Genomic DNA, 17,665 nt, shown 5'->3' with positions numbered 1-17,665 from the left:
TACTGCTACATTGTTACATGATCCCTAAGAAATGTTGTAATAGACTTTGGAGTAACATTTCTAAATATTTACAATGGTAAGACATTGTGCTGCTTAATATTTTTGTGAAATTTGTGAAGAGCAGTGATTTGAAATTGAAACCTAATTCTCTAACAATAAAAAATGTATGGTATTTTTTGTAACTTTTTCAATTTATTACATCCTTGCTGAATGGAAGCTTTATATTATTTAAACAAACAAACAAACAAACAAACAAACAAACAAAACAGTACCAGTAACTGCCATTAATGCCTTTTTTATGTACCAGCAATTTTGTAATATTTTTCAGATGTTTTGTTTCTTATTTTTATTTGTTTCAGGTGCAAATGTATGAAGTAAAACATTTTTGCTGTAGAAAAGTGCATTATCAAAAGGTTTTTAATCTTTTCAAAAACAAACATTTCAATATATTTTATAAAAAATGGTTAGAAACTCCAAACAAGTTCTTTAAAAAGTAGCTGTGTGCTAAATTAATGGGTAATGGGGAAAATATAGCATATATATTCTGGAGAAAAAAAATCTAATCATGTCCAATGGTTTATGATGAACAGTAAACAGTAGTAGCATCCTCTAAATCATTCCTGATGATATGGATAAAAACATTAATACATGTGAATCTACATTTATGTGCTCTGTACAGTCTAAATTCTCAGGCCGAGATTTTCACCCTGCCAGTCATTTCAAGAACACAGACTTTTGGGCAGATGATCCTCGAGTGGGCGGGGCAAAGGGGACACACCCAGTGAGTTCATTGGCTGCTGGGTGGATGAGCAGCAGCTCTGTTCAGGGTCAAGGGTCAATCTCCATTGGAATGATAGAAAGGATGATGTCCTCATTTCCACGTCGAACCACCACACGCAAACTGCTCTCCTTTTTGATGATCGCGCTTACATCTGTGGCTGTGGAAATTCGCTGACCGTTGATGGAAATGATGACGTCGTGCTCCTTGAGTCCACCTCTGCGGAAGACACAGCGTGTTAGTGAACAGGATAAAAGAAAAAAAAATTGCTTACACATTCTTTCCCATTTTGATTTCATTAGTGCAAACTGCATTGCAAGTTTTCTAAACTGATGTTTTTTATTTATTTATTTAATTATTTCTTTATTTGTTTAATTTATTTATCAGGATTTTTATTAGCCACTACCAAGGTGGCTATTCTTCCTGGGGTTGAAATGTGCAAATAAGCATTGTTTTATTAATTACGTATATGCTAATATGCTCACATTACTAGTGAGGTTTAAAATGTATATTAAGAATTAGAGGCTTAGAAGTTTTTTTTTTACAAGGGATTTTGGGGACCTGTTTTCATCACTTCATAAATCACAAAACACTGTGAATAGAACTCATTTGGATGGATTCGGTCGTAAGAATATGCATTGTAGTTAAAATCTTCATTTAAAAAGAAAAGCAATGAAGCTGTTGCATGAAAAACAGTGTTTCTGCCTCAGATGTCTTGCCTTAGATGCTCTTCATCAAGCAAGAGATTAAATCACGTAGACTGAAACATCTACAAATCAAACACTGCTACATTTCCCAGAATTACCCCAAAATAGCTTCCAAAAACAACCCTGAAGGCTGTACGTAATGTATTTTTACAGTTGTTGTAGAATCGTATACGCTTCATCAAAACATCAGCATTAAAAGCATAATAGCTCTTTAAATCAGACCTTATGTGTTCAGATGGATTTTGACATCATATTTCAGAAATAAACACCTACATCTGTATAAGTATGGCAAGCCGGTTTAACATAATATACAAAATATGCTACGAGTACTTTTTTTTAGAGTATCTTTTCAATTAAGTGCTAGAACTAACTCACTAGGTACTAGTGCTTATACTCTTCAGGTAACAGTACCTCTTAAAAGATACTAGATATTGTTTATTAAATACCAATACTTGTTTTCAGATATTACTTATTAAAATAAACACTTAAACACTGCATGGGTACTAATTAAATTATAGTCTGTATTTCACTGTCTAACTAATCAATCAATCCAACTAATCAATCTTTCATTGACATTTGTCATCAATCACTATTTAGTTCTGAATATTCAGTATCTATTAAATAGGAACTAGCATCAAATTATTAGAACTGGTACTGTATATGTTTATTTCGAGTTTCTAATCAATGGCTATTAGCAAATGGTTAAGTATTATCAGATAATAACCATAAAAGAACATTGATTTGTTACTAGCACATAATGTATAAGCATTTGTAAAGAATAAACACTACCACCTAATAAGCAGCACGAACATAGATACTAATGGATTAAATGCATGCCATAACAGATCAAATAACAGAACACATTGAGATGGCATTCACATGCTGCATCCACCTAAGGCTACATACTAGACTTCACAAGTACTTCCTGTTTGTTGGACTGCAAGTGTGACATTTAGGGATCATCTGCTATTCAATTGTGAATCATAACCAAAGTGGTGTCATGCCGAGTGTCTGTGAGTCTGGCTGCCATCTGAGCATGTTTGTAACACGTCCACACTTTCAGGAAAACTAAAAAAAGTCCTGGATTAGGATGTGGTGGGCAGCTGGAAATACTGTGGTTCTATTTACAATAAAACGCTGTTTCATGCACAAAGAATTCATGACAAGTACCTACAAACCCTAAATTTGCCTCTGAGTGTGTTTGCTTTTGTTTTTAGCAGACGTATAATAAAGACAAGAAACCCTAAAATGCTCATGGATATGAGGTGGCACTGACAGGAACTGAATCATATGAATTGAGTGACTAACGAGAAGATGTTAGTCAATTTTAAAGGAAAGTTAATGTCAAAACGAAGACTCTGTTATTATTTGGTCACTCTTATGCTGTTTCAGTGTTGTATGACATTCTGATGCATGGTTTTGTAAGACATCTTCTTTTTGTCCACTAAACTCTGCCCATAATGAACCTTTTAACATGCATAAACCCTCCATTGCACAAAGTGAAGTTTATTTATAAACTAATTTTGAGAGGATTACATGCTTACTACTGATCAAGACCGGACCTGCATTAGCCAAAACATGATTAGCTAATACATGATTTTAATCAGCTGTTTTTATTCAACAGTCATCTTCATCTTGAAGAATCCTCCATTATCCTCTGTGGCGACCCCTGATAAAGCAGGGAATAGGCTATGGCTTCACCCACAGTCCAAAGACATGTGGTATAGGTGAATTCAATAAACAAAATTGGCCATAGTGTGTGGGAGAGTGTGTGGGTGTTTCCCAGCACTCAGGGTTGTACTCTTAGGGTTGGCTCGAAGGGCATCTGATGGTACAACAATTGCCAGAGTAATTGGTGGTTTATTCCGCTTTGGCAACCCCTGATAAGGCAGGGAATAGGCTATGGTTTTACCCACAGTCCAAAGACATGCTGTATTGCATAGGTAAATTGGATAAACGAAATTGGCCATAGTGTGTGGAAGAGTGTCTGGGTGTTTCCCAGCACTCAGGGTTGTACTCCTAGGGTTGGCTCAAAGGGCATCTGACGGTACAACAATTGCCTGAGTAATCGGTGGTTCATTCCGCTTTGGCGACCCCTGATAAAGCAGGGAATAGGCTAATCGGTGGTTCACTCCACTGTGGCAACCCTGATAAAGTAGGGAATAGGCTATGGTTTCACCCACAGTCCAAAGACATGTGGTATAGGTGAATTCAATAAATGATATTGGCCATAGTGTGTGGGAGAGTGTGTGGGTGTTTCCCAGCACTCAGGGTTGTACTCTTAGGGTTGGCTCGAAGGGCATCTGACGGTACAACAATTGCCAGAGTAATTGGTGGTTCATTCCGCTTTGGCGACCCCTGATAAAGCAGGGAATAGGCTGAAGGAAATGAATGAGTGAGTGAGTAATACAATAATTGTGCGCAGCAATAAACCATGAGCTCAAACAAGGCTTGTAGTCTTCTTATGACAAATGACCACATGCCAAAAAGCAAGAGTATGATCTGCTGTGTGTCTTTCATTGTTGTTTATGGTGCGGTTCACGCATTAAGTCTGAACATGTAAAAAGTGCAAGGTGTGCTGCTTTATTCACTATTTGGATGCATTTGTGGTGCATCTACATTTGAGTGTGCAAATTACGTGAACTATCAGAATGCCTTTTTTTCTGTAAGTGGGAATGACATCAATTGCAATTTTCTGCCGTTTACCAAGCCAACCAAGTAATCAAGTACTGTTGGCAGTGGAAACACAAGCCTGATAAGGGTCACCCAAACCAAACTCTACTCTACTGAGCCGTACCTATCAGTAGAAACAAGATATACCAGGTGTGGAATGACAGAATGGTAAGTGAATTATGACAGAACTATACTATCCCTTTAACTGAAATGCGTTTTCAGCAACTTAGAGTAAATGTTCCTCTTCCTCTAACTGTATGAACAAAAACGTCTTCAAAAATACAGAGGAAAAGGTTTTTGTGAGAGTCAATAAACACATTGGGCTGAAATGATGAACATCAGCAGGTTTTTGCATGTGTGTGAGAGTGTGTTTTGATAGGCGGGGGTCTAACATAAATTTCAAACATGTGGAGACAGACGGAGCCAAAGACAATATTCCTCCAAGCATGACGGCAGAGAGCATGTGGCCAGTAAAAACAGCCTGTCAGAGCTGCCAGAGCTGTTGACCTGCTCTCTTGACCTGCTTGGCATTATGGGACTTTGAGTTCTGGTGACTCACGCTGCAGCTGGGGTTTTAGAGATGACCTCAATCACATAGGCTCCTGAGGTGATGTCAGGGAAATCTCGCAGTCGACCTTTCAGCTCTTTGGACAATCTGCAAGAGTCGATGAATACAATTACGTCAGATCTGCTGTTTCCATTCCCAAAAATGACAGCTGAAAGGCTTAAATTAAACTTTTTACAATACAATCCAATAAATCACAACAGAGATTTTATAGGATTACATAATCATGTCAAATTTTCCTTAGGCTTATTAAAATAAGCATTAATTTGTTGCATGTACTCACGAAGGAGTGAGGGTCATCATCCGGACACCGATATATCTTTTCTTTGTTGTTCCTCGACCTGTAAAACACCACAAATGTTACAAAATGTGAGTTAGTCCACTGAAAGGACTGAAATTCTTTGTTATTGACTCTATGTAAACAAGTATTGTCTTGTACCTCTGGCCAGTCTGTCATACGACTCAGCGAGAAACTGACGAATTTTGTCTGATGGAATGGCGAAAGAGATTCCAGCCGTTACTTTTAATGTGTTGATCCCAATCACTTCACCATCCTATAGGAAAAATATGATCAGACATATACTCATTGGGGAGAAAAATAAACAGGGGTGCTAATAATTCAGACTTGACTTATTGGAACACATTAGCCCTTTACTAGCTTTATCCTCTTCTGCCCAGAAGTTGCTTTTCTGATATTAGCTGAAGCAGCCCAAAGGTAAACCCAAAGTTGAAAATAAATACTAATGGCAGGAGTCGAGGCGAGAGAGTAAAATTACAACAGCCAATCAAAGTCAGAATATCTGCTGAGGATTTCACCAATTCATAGTGTTTTAAAGACTACCTTTTATTGTGATTACCTATGCATTTTAATTTACTTGACTGATGACTTTTAAAATGACACCATTTCAAATGACAAGCATGCTGGGAAAATGATAACCACACTGCCATGCTCAGTGCAAAAAAAAAAAAAAAGCAGTGTATATGCAAGCTTATATAGGGTATATTTCAGCAGTTCGGAAATGAAGAAGTGCTCACCAGATTAACTAATGGTCCTCCTGAGTTGCCATACTGTAAAAAAAACCATTTCATTAGTTAAGAACTGTTTGGTTGTTGTGTGCATGAATTTGTGAGCATTATGGTGAGAAAAACAGACATTAAGACAATATAAAAACAAAACATAAAAAAACAACAGAATTTTTTTCCCATATTATCCCACATTTTGTATTCCATGGGGGTTTTCAATTATGAGTTGCATTAAGGGATGTTGATCTCTTCTCTGACATCTGACAAAATTTAATGTAAAAATCTGATCACTGTGATTAAGTATTGTCTTGTTTGGTCATTTTAATTATAGCATATAAATATAATATATAGTTTATGATTTATATATCTAATAAAATACATATTGAGTGACGCAGTGGCGCAGTGAATAGCACTCACAGCAAAATAGTCGTCTCACAGCAAGAAGGTCGCTGGTTCGAAACCATTGACATTTCTGTGTGGAGTTTGCATGTTCTCCCCGTGTTGGCATGGGTTTTCTCCAGGTGCTCTGTTTTCCCGTCCGATCCAAAGACATGCGCTATAGGTGAATTGAATAAGCTAAATTGGCTGTAGTGTATGTGTGGGTGTGAATGTAAGAGTGTGAATGAGTGTTTCCCAGTGCTCGGCTGCAGCTAGAAGGCCATCCACTGTGTAAAATATTTGCTGGATAAGTTGGTGGTTCATTCCAATGTGGCAACCCCTGATTATTAGAGGGACTAAGCTAAAAAAAAGAATGAATGAAAGAATAATACATGTTTCCAAACTACATTTTTTTATATATATACTGTATATATAAAAGTCAAATATTTTTTTTCAGAGCAAAAGTCAATGTCCCATAATGCCATTAATAAATAAATGAAAAACACCACACAAGCAGAGTTGGATTTAACCAATAAGCAAGATAAGCCGCTGCTTGGGGCCCCAGGAAATCTGAGGAGCCCCAATAAACATCTAGAAGTATAAATTATGTCTATAAACTAGATATAACATGGTTTTCTATCATATTTTGTATGTTAGTTAAACAAATACGTTTTTAACATAATTCTATAGTATTTAGTATACAATCAAATGTAATATTATTATAATAATGTAATGTTATTTATCAATAAAATTACAAAATAAAATATCCAACATGGAGCAGTCCAGCAGTCAAATTTGTAAACAAATATATGTATTATTTTTAGTTGTAAATTAATTTTACAATAAAAAAATGAGAATCATTTCAAATGTAGAGATTGCATTAATTTAACATGTAGAAAAGAAGATTGAGTGATAACAAACAGCAGTATAAATAAAAATTAAATAAAAGCGTGCATTTCAGGACCTGGGCCCCATGGCTGGAATTGCTTATGGCCCCAAAATCACTAAATCTGTCCCTGCACACAAGTTACGATTTATGGAAAAATGTTATCTGACATTTTAATAAATAAACTAAAGTGACAATTGTCTAATAATAATTCACTCACATTAATGATGGCATCAGTCTGAATGTAGTCCATATCTGAGTTTCTTAGGCCCAACTCTTTCCCGCCTCTCTGTGTGGTGCTCACTATTCCCGTGGTAACAGTATTCTGAAGGGAAAATGGGCTGCCGATGGCAACCACAAATTCTCCTGGTCTGAGGTCAGCCGATCTGCCAAGTAGAAGCACAGGAAGCTTATTCTGTAGAGCAGAAAGAGAAAAAAGCATAACTGTTATATTGGGAATGCAGCATTTATTTCAGCATCTAACCATAAGACTGAAATATCCCAACCCTTCACAATCATAAAGCTTGCAAAAGTTTATTAAAAGTCTTTAATTGATTTCTCGCCCAACACAGTTGTTTTAAACATCTGAGCAACTTTATAACACTACAAAGCCAGTCATGTGATAAACTCATGGACAGGCGTTCCATAATTCTAGCCTTCAGTTTCCTGAACTGCCATATAAAAAGTCTTTTTCTGACACCCCTGTGTTTCCGCTATTATATTTCTTCAAAACATGGGTTGGGATTTTAAATTAAGTCCTCTGAAACCTTATCACTGGGCAACCTTCACGTCATCACAAAAAAAAAACAGGCACTAAGGACAGGATGGATGAAGTGGAATGCTGTTTTGGGAATCCACACATACGCTTGATAAGGACGACCATCGTGACAACAGAATATGCGTGTTTAGCCAATGCACTGGTGTCTATTTTGTTTACTGACAGTAAAAATAGAGTTAGACGAGCTGAACTTGAAATGCACACCAGAAGCATTCGATCTTCTTTTGCACGCTTGTCAGGGCTTTGTATGAATTGCAGGTATTTTGGGAATAGTTCAGGTGACAGTGGTCTGCTAACATATTATGAGGGCGGTTATATGACTTTTCATATAAGATAGATTAGAGATGCAATGTCTGTCTGAGCATTCTAAGGCCTCAATAGAAGGATGTCAAATGGTTTTTGAGGCTATCCTAAAACCATCTATATTCTGCAACATTAAATGCTAAGCTAGAAGAATCTTTGATGTGACATCTGAATAAACCCCATAAACTTTGATGTTGGCTTGACATGAATTAGCATGTTTCCATCTTAATTTACAGCATTGCTAGCATTTTTCTAACACAAATTAGTACATTGCTAGCATGTTTTAGCATGAATTAGCAAGTTTCTTTCCTAATTTGCTTAATTCCAGCATTTTCTAACAGGAATAAGCATATTGCTAGAATTTTTTAGCATGAATTAGAATGTTTCTATTTTAATTTGCTTAATTCTAACCATTTCTAACACGAATAAGCATATTGCTTGCATGTTAGGCATGGATTAGCATGTTTCTATCAAGAATTAAGATGTTGCTATATGTAGTTAGCATTTTAGAAACATAAACATTTGTTTCAAAACATTTGAACATCTATAAAAGAATGCAGACTCTCTCTCTCTACTGACCAAACATGTGATTGTTGATTACAATTGGATACACAAATAAATCTGGACAAACCATGTAAAGCTAAAGAAAACAGCTTAAGAAAAAAGCAAAATGGCTGCCCGTTTACTTCTACTCAAGCTGAGGGCACCTGATGGAGAGGAAGGAAACTGTGCGTTCGGAGCTGTAAACTGATCCTGAGCTTTTATCATGAGGTGAACTCTCAGCGAACTCAACCTGTGCTGACCGGGTTTTAAAAATAGAGGATAAACTCAAGGAGGACTGGCAAACCAGACAAAAAAAGACACTACCTATTTCACTATCTAATATGATGTGCAGAGCTCTATTATTGCCACATCAGTATGATTTTGTGTTCTTTAAATGTGAATTCCAGAACTTATTCACATAATGTCCTTTAAAATGACTTTAAAATGACTTATTGCATTTTTACACAAATTAACCCTTGTTTGTCTGATAAAGAAGCATGCATAGATTCATAAAAATGATAAAAATAATAATATTTTGATATATTTAAAATTTTAAGCTAACCTTTCCAGCGTCAGTCATTTTGTTAACTATGAAAATCCTATATTTTTTAAGGATATTAACCCTTTAAATGAGTAAATTAGCATTTAGTCTGTTCTTTTTTTCTTTTCTTTTTTTCTTTTCTTTACTTTTTTTAACTGTATTTTTAAATTTGAAAGTCTATTTAATGTTTAATGTTGTGCATCTATTTTAGGTGTGACTTTTTAACATTCTGTAAAGGGTCTACGGATGAAAAATAGCCATTCTTGGCTAATTCTGGCACATTTTACAGTAATGTTTTATAATGTGCATTGACCCTGTAAACAAATAAACTAAACTAAACTAAACTATATAATGCATGATTTTTTTTTTTGCAATGGGATTAAATATTTTAATATTTTTCTCATGAAGGTCCTGACTGTAACAATATTTTTTTCTTTAAAATAAATTAATGGAAGGAAATGAGGTTGGAATATTAACATTTATTTAGATAAATATTAAGATACTTTACTCTTTTTGCAATTTACTTGGTAAAAGTTTACATATAGAATGCATTAAGGTTAAAATGCTTGAACTAAACCCCCAGTACATTTATTTTCAGTCTAAATCAACAATGATTATCCTAATGAAGAATCCCTAAGCTGTGCTATATGTAACTATATGTGTGTGCCGCTCACCACTGTGCAGGCTCTGGTGAGACCATCAGTTATTAACATCTATTACATTACCATTGCAAAAAGATGAGCTCATGCTCCAGACACAAGGTTGCATTAGAACTCACAGCACTTATTAGCCACAGTGAAGCACCGTCAGCCATTTTGTCAATGTGGCATGGTAGTTACCCATTCTGGGTCTATGCAAAATGATAGTTTACATTCCACATCTACATAGTTTAACCACCCTAGACAAAAACCACTTTGAAAGATTCGCTGTCTATTTCTTGCTCTTTTTACTTACCACAAAGATGACTCAGTGATGATATCAAATCTCTAAATATATATTAAAGCATTAGAGGTGTGATGTTGGCAGGATAATAATGCAAAAAGTCATTGCTTTAAAAATAATAAATTGATACAAGGTGATGCAGTGGCACAGTAGGTAGTGCTGTCGCCTCATAGCAAGAAGGTCGCTGGATCGAACCTCGGCTCAGTTGGTGTTTCTGTGTGGAGTTTGCATGTTCTCCCTGCGTTCTCCGTTCCCCCACAGTCCAAAGACATGTGTTACAGGTGAATTGGGTAGGCTAAATTGTCCGTAGTGTTTGTGTGTGTGGATGTTTCCCATAGATAGGTTGCGGCTGGAAGGGCATACGCTGTGTAAAAACGAGCTGGATAAGTTGGTGGTTCATTCCGCTGTGGCAATCCTGGGTTAAAAGGGACTAAGCCGTCAAGAAAATGAATGATTGAATGAATGAAATTGATACAACTAAAACTAATAATAAATAATATACATATCCGGTTTCTTTCACAGTCCAAAGACATGCGGTACAGGTGAATTGGGTAGGCTAAATTTTCCGCAGTGTGTGTGGATGCTTCCCAGAGATGGGTTGCAGCATGAAGGGCCGCATAAAAAACGTGCTGGATTAATAAAGGGACAAAGCCGACAAGAAAATGAATCAATATATATTCAATAGTATTTATATTCAATAGTATCCTAATGCAAAACCATTTATATAGATGGCTGGATAGATGCATATGAAGGTCAAAGTACTCTACCACATGCTGCAGGTGACATGTTGGTGTGGTCATTCAGCAGGTTTTGAGGTCACAAAAACAGACCATGAACACTAATAAAGCCCTGCTATGAGAGGCTTCAGGTCAGCAGTTCCTTAAAAACATTTACCAGCAGAAACACCTGCATCCCTCTGGCCTATAAAAGCACAACGACACCCAAAGTTACGCAGGTGTGTTTGTTAATGATATTGCAGTCAATCTGGGACGTGTAAAAACAGCCTTCTGATGCCAGTGAAACACTAGAAGAGCTCAGAGAAAGCAGACTTTGTTGTCGGGATAAGGCCAGTGTGGAGATTTTCGATCCAAAGTGAGAAGATGTGTGTCACAAGGCATGGAAAAAACAAGATTTTATCTACTGACTCCAGATATACTGTATTATACACACATACCAACCATACTGATTTCAGACAGAGGAAAAAACATATACTACAATGAAAACAAACACCACTCAGTTTTCTGTAAAGGGAATAAAATCTGTGTTTTTGTAAGAATCAATCACATGTTATTTAGAGCTGCACAATACTGGAAATATGCAATATTGCTGTTAAGTACTTTAATAACGATAATCCTTACAATACACTCAAAAAAGTATTTTTGCTGCTTGTTCAAATTAATCAAAGCAAATGAGCTGAATCAACATGATTCTTGAGTTTTTTTAGGGGGGAACTTAATTGTTTTGTGTGCAATCCACATACATTTGTAAAAGCAATTAAGTTAACTCCATCAGTTTGTGTTGAGATAACATGAAGGCATTGTGTGGAACCCAGCATTTTTTACAGTGTGTAACATTTTCCTTCAAAAACGCTATTTTTATTAGCTATGATTTATAATCATTTGTTTGTTTAATGATATTATAACAAACAGGTAAAGACATTTCTTCAGATCTAATTCATTCTAATTAAGAATAAAAATGAATTGTGTCAAGATGCAAAAATTAAGTCTTTAAAGCACTTTATTTAAGCTAACTTACAGTTTTACTTATAATCATTGTAAACATACATTTTATTGTGCCTTGGTCATTTTTAAATTCTGTGCAGTTTATATTCATGTTTAATAAATTATTGAGTTAATAAGGAATATAAGCAGCTTAAATTAAATACATGTAAGCAATTTATTTATTTATTCATAAAATATTTTAGTTCATTTTTATTTATTCTAAGTAACTGAATGATCCAGAGTTTTTTGGTTAATTACCTAAAATAAACAACTATAATAGTTACAATAATTCAGTAGTAAGAACACCTCTCAAACCTTTCTAAATTACACTGAATGATAGTCCTTCACCTAAAATTAATGGAGATGTATTTTATTTCTTTAGGTGATTTTTAATTTCCATTCAAGTTAATTTCAATCAATCATCTCTGTGCCTGAAACCATTGTTTCTTTTCCCTTTCCTTTCTCATCTCAAGTCCTACCATTAGTGTTGATTTTCAGCTCTGGGTTCACCTTTGGGCCTCTCCAGCCAATAGCAGTACAGCAACTACTGGGGAGGTGTGGGGGTAAAGATTGAAAGGCCCCTTCTGATTGGTCAAATATAGATAAACAGCCAATGCATAAAATAAAGATAAAATATGTATATTCCTACTATTACTTCAATAACTTTGCAGTAATTTTGCAAAATATTGGGCAGCCCTGATGCTATTATGTTATTAATGGTGTTAGTTTATTTAAATGTAAATGTTTTAGTATAATAATAATAATAATAATAATAATAATAATAATAATAATAATAATAATAATAATAATAATAATAATAGTAATATTTATTTTAAATAAATTATCATTACATTAATATTAATTATCCTTTGTTTCCATTAACTATGATTTTTGTTTTAAGGTTCTAGTTTTAAATAACTTACTAAACGTTAATGTTTTGTGCATATTATAGTTTAAATATAAACTACATGAAAACAAGGACTTTCTTTCAAGCAGCTTAAATTAAATACATTTAAGCAATTTATTTATATATAAAAAAAATTTAGTTAATGTTCATTTCATTCCAATTAACTAAATAATTTGAAGGTTTATGGTAAATTAACTACAATAAACTACTATAATACTGTAGTTACAATAAATCTGTAGTGAGAACACCAATCAAACTTTTCTAAAATAACATTGAATGATAGTCCAGTGCCTAAAATTAGTGGTGATGTATTTTATTTCTTTAGGTGATTTTTAATTTCCCTTCAAGTTCATTTGAATCAATCAGCAGTCTGTGTGCCTGAAACCACTGCCCACATCTTTAAAAACCATTCCAGTAGCTACACTTTCACAAGCACTTCTGCAGGTGCAAAATGGGTAACACAGTCTGCCGAAGCATGCGGTTATTATTAGCAGGCTGTTGTGGGGCTACACAGAGTTTCCACAGGTTGACATTCCCGTGCTAAAACGTTTGTCTGCATTTAAACATCAGTTTGCAGTTAGTCACAATCTCAACAAGGGCAGACCAAGACACATTCAAACAGACATCCTTAACCTCATGCACTAAGAGCCCCTAAGATCACTGTCCTGCTCTGTCATCACTGTGCCCGTCAGTAGGCACCTCGTCCCACGTTGTGCCTTTAATTACTGCACTTTTAAAGATGAGCACCCGTTTGATTGCACGCACTGAGTGACTCCATTGGTGGGTTTGTGTTGGATGTGGCTGCGAGATATTTTCAGTGAGTGGCTCTTCCCAAAGGAAAACCTCAGAGGTTTCTGCTTCAAAGCTCAATAATAGAGTTCTCAATTATCTTTCATTTAAGTCTAATTTTTGTCTTCGGGATATCTCAGAAAATTCCCTATATGTGCCGTCTCGGCTTTTTATTGCAATTTTTCTTTCAGAAATCTTGATTGTAGTTTTTTTAACACTAAAAGAGGGCTTTTATATGCATTTTGTATAAATAATTCAATATTACTGCCCATCTTCACAAATATTTTTCACAACATATTATACCACATTGGGTTAAAACATAGTGACTTTGCATACGGCATAATAGTGTCCTATTTTTGTAATTTTGTTTCACATTGTTACATGTGTGGTGTTCCCAGTCAAAATTTGTATCCTACAATAAAAAGCTTTTAAACTTCTTGTTATGCCATGTATAATTTAACCTTTTGCCATTTTGACAAAATTAAAATGTTTTAAAACAAATTTCCTGTGTAAATGGGAAACCACATTTTTCCCATTTTATTTAGAATTGACAAAAGTAGACATACAATAATCAGTCCCACTTTGTATAAGGTGGCCTTGACTATATACTTGCATTAAAAAAATACAACATACTAACTGCATTCATAATGTATTGCAGGATATTTAAAATGGGATACAGGTAGGGTTAGGGACAGGTTTGGTGGTATAGGTTGAAGAGTGGGTTAAAGTGTAAGAAATGGTCAACAGTGTAATTACAGAACCTAAATTACACCTTTGATTACATGTAGATATTTAATTAATCATAAGTTCAATGTAAAACATGTATTTACACAATAAGTACATTGTAACAAATGATTAATGATTAAAAATGATAAAAGTCTTGTTGTTGATCCTAGTTGTAAGGGCAACATATAATAACTTGACTTCTAGTTGATCATTTGGCAGAAGGTATAGATTTATCAGATGAATCATATGTTTAACTGCATCCCAATCATCACAAATACAGCAGAAGACTTATTGGAACCCACATGGACCCAAGACTCTCACAGAAATCAAGTTTGGTGAAGGAAAAATCATGATTTAGGTTTACATTTAGTATGGAGGGCATGCAAGAAATCTGCAGAGTGGCAACAAAAGCATGAGGTATCAAGACATTTGTGCTGGCCATTACATTACAAACCAGAGGGGGGGTGCAAATTCATCAGCAGGACAGCACTCCTCATACTTCAGCCTCCACATCAATGTTCCTAAAAGCAAAGGAGGTAAAGTGCTACAGGATTGGCCAGCCCAGTCACCAGAAATGACTATTATTGAGCATGTCTGGGGTAAGATGAAGGAGGAGGCATCGAAGATGAATCCAAAAAATCCTGTTGAACTCTGGGAGTCCTGCAAGAACGCTTTCTTTGCCATTCCAGATGACTTTATTAATAAGTTACTTGAGTCATTGCAGAGCTGCATGGACGCAGTCCTCTAAGCTCATGGGAGTCATACACAATATTCATTTTTTTCCACTGCACCATGACTTTATATTCTATACTGTGCATTATTTCTGTTAAGTGACAAGACTTTTGTCTAAGCAAAGTCAAACCTTACTGTCCTAATTAAATAATTAAAAATCAAGGCATGATCATATTTTATCTTGATAAAATAAGTGTAATCTAAAAGCCTTTGCCTTTCATATGAGCCACTTCTCATACCAAATGATCAACTAGAAGTCAAGTTATTATTTGTTGTTCCTAAAACTTGGATAGGACTTTTGTCAGGTAGTGCACATATTAGTTAAGGCCACCTGATATAAAGTGGGACCAAATAATCCTCTTTTTTCACTCAAAACTGACTTTTGTACAGTCAACCAGATATGAAATATGTCCTAAAAGTTGGGGGGTGGGGGTGGGGGGGAGTACAATATTTAGTGATTAAACAGCATAACAAGCAATTCCACAAGCCAGTTTTAAAAAGCCTTCATTTTTTGACTATGAACATCACAAGTGATAATGCTTTTTTATTTTTTATTTTTTAGGGTTTTTATGTGTATTCAATCACAGAATATCAGCTTGGGTCCAGGAATGACACCAAACACTGCAAACCTGTGACGAGTTCAGACTTGTGAGCTTCTGAGTGTGTGATGGAAGCTGAGGGAGGGTTGGAGGTTTCATCAACATACTATTTCCATGCATCTGTCCCATATCCCTCTTTTCATCTGCATAATTCCACAATTACTTCCATGCTTAAATGGCCAAAACTGCTTTGCTGTTCCCACGTGTGATTCACATCTTACCCTCTAATATTAAATGACTCATTTTGGCCAAACCAGCAGTCAGCCACATTACAGTAGTCTGGGCTGCATATAAGGCCACTGGAACATCGATAATCTCCACACGACCATGTGTATGTGTGTACTGGTTTATCCTGTAGTGTGAGGACCAAATATATGCGCAAGGAAAGTAAAGCCTCACTTTTTTTTATACTTTTTAAAAACTTTTTGCCTGACTTATATATATATATATATATACAGTGTTGGGGGTAACATGTTATAAGTAATGAACATCACGTGATGATATTAATTTTCCAAAATAGCGAGTAAAGTAACGCATTACATTTTAAAATAAGTAATATTATTTCAGTTACTTAAAAAAAAATTTAATACGAGTTACTTTTTATCTGCGAGTGAACAGACAGTCAGCTTGCAAATCAAAGAAAAGAAGTGGACTGTTGTTAGGTGTAGATTATGTTTAGGTAAAACTATTGACAACTGCAAGAAACATGACATCATAAAAAAAACAGAACTGGATGCAAAGCACTACACCTGCACCCCACCTCCAGCTAAACAACAAAAGATTGGCATCAGTCAGTTCACGTTCTCCTAGTAAAACAATGAATTTGACTAAGTTAAACAAAACGGTCATAGCTTTTATAAACGACTATTTTTTGTACTATAGTAAGATTTTTTCTCTTTTAGGGAAACGATTTCGGAATATTTTTTATAGTCTTACTGTTCATTTTGTTATTAAACATTTTAAAGGTTTAAAATCTGTTTTTGCCCTAATATAAAGGCATAATGAACAAAAAACATAATGTACATATGTACATATTGTACAAAACATAATGTACAAAATTATCAAACACATTACTTTACATGTAGTCATTAATATACATGTGATATGTACAGTTGAAGTCAGAATTATTAGCCCCTCTTTGAATTGTTTTTTTCTTTTTTAAATATTTCCAAAATGATGTTTAAAGAAGCAAGGAAATTTTCACTATGTCTGATAATATTTTTTCTTCTGGAGAAAGTCTTATTTGTTTTATTTTGGCAAGAATAAAAGCAGTTAAATTTTTTTTAAAAAGCATTTTAAGGTAATAGTTATTAGCCCCTTTAAGCTATATATTTTTTCGATAGTCTACAGAACAAACCATCAATATACACTAACTTGCCTATTTACCCTATCCTACCTAGTTAACCTGAATAACCTAGTTAGGTCTTTAAATGCCACTTTAAGCTGTATAGAAGTGTCTTGAAAAAAATGTAATGCCATTAGGGCAAAAATAAAATAAATCAGTTATTAGAAATGAGTTATCAATACTATTATGTTTAGAAATGTGTTGAAAAAATATTTTTTTTCCGTTAAACAGAAATTGGGGAAAAATAAACAGGTTGGGGGGGGGGGCTAATCATTTAGGGGGACTAATAATTCTGACTTCAACTGTATATACAGCGTGTATAGCTCTGGGCTCAGAGAGTTCTCAAAATGTTATTTTATCCTAATTTTTTTAATAAAAATGAAGATGTAGGTTATATAGGTGGCTGTTAAATGCAGAGCTTCTCTATGAAAAAGGTGAAAAAACACCTGCACGTTCTGAAAGAGATCAAACCTGAGCCAGATAAGAAAAAGTAAGCAAAAGTAACTCAAAATATAACACGCCACTTTCCATAAAAAGTAACTAAGTAGCACAATTAGTTTTTAGTTTTAAGGAGTAACTCAATATTGTAATGCACTCATACATAGTAGTAGCAATATATATATATATATATATATATATATATATATATATATATATATATATATATATATATATATATATATATATATATATATATATACACACACACAAATATATAAAATGAAGGTT

General features: G+C 34.7%; 1 protein-coding gene across 2 annotated transcripts in view; it reads right to left on the bottom strand.

Moving 5' to 3' along the window:
* Window positions 1–399: 399 nt before the first annotated feature.
* The window catches only part of htra1a (HtrA serine peptidase 1a), a 44,140-nt gene continuing 26,874 nt past the window's right edge, over window positions 400–17,665 (bottom strand). The window contains 6 exon segments of one of the 2 annotated variants that reach the window (NM_001002219.1): window positions 400–997; window positions 4,718–4,813; window positions 5,007–5,064; window positions 5,163–5,277; window positions 5,759–5,791; window positions 7,231–7,425. In NM_001002219.1, coding sequence (NP_001002219.1) covers window positions 829–997; window positions 4,718–4,813; window positions 5,007–5,064; window positions 5,163–5,277; window positions 5,759–5,791; window positions 7,231–7,425 — 666 coding nt within the window. In that variant the 3' untranslated portion in view covers window positions 400–828. 2 annotated transcript variants of the gene reach the window in all.

Source organism: Danio rerio, chromosome 17 (assembly GCF_049306965.1).
Source record: "Danio rerio strain Tuebingen ecotype United States chromosome 17, GRCz12tu, whole genome shotgun sequence".
Lineage (NCBI taxonomy): Eukaryota > Metazoa > Chordata > Actinopteri > Cypriniformes > Danionidae > Danio > Danio rerio.
Note: the sequence above shows the minus strand (reverse complement) of the source record. Positions and strands in the feature narration are given on the sequence as shown.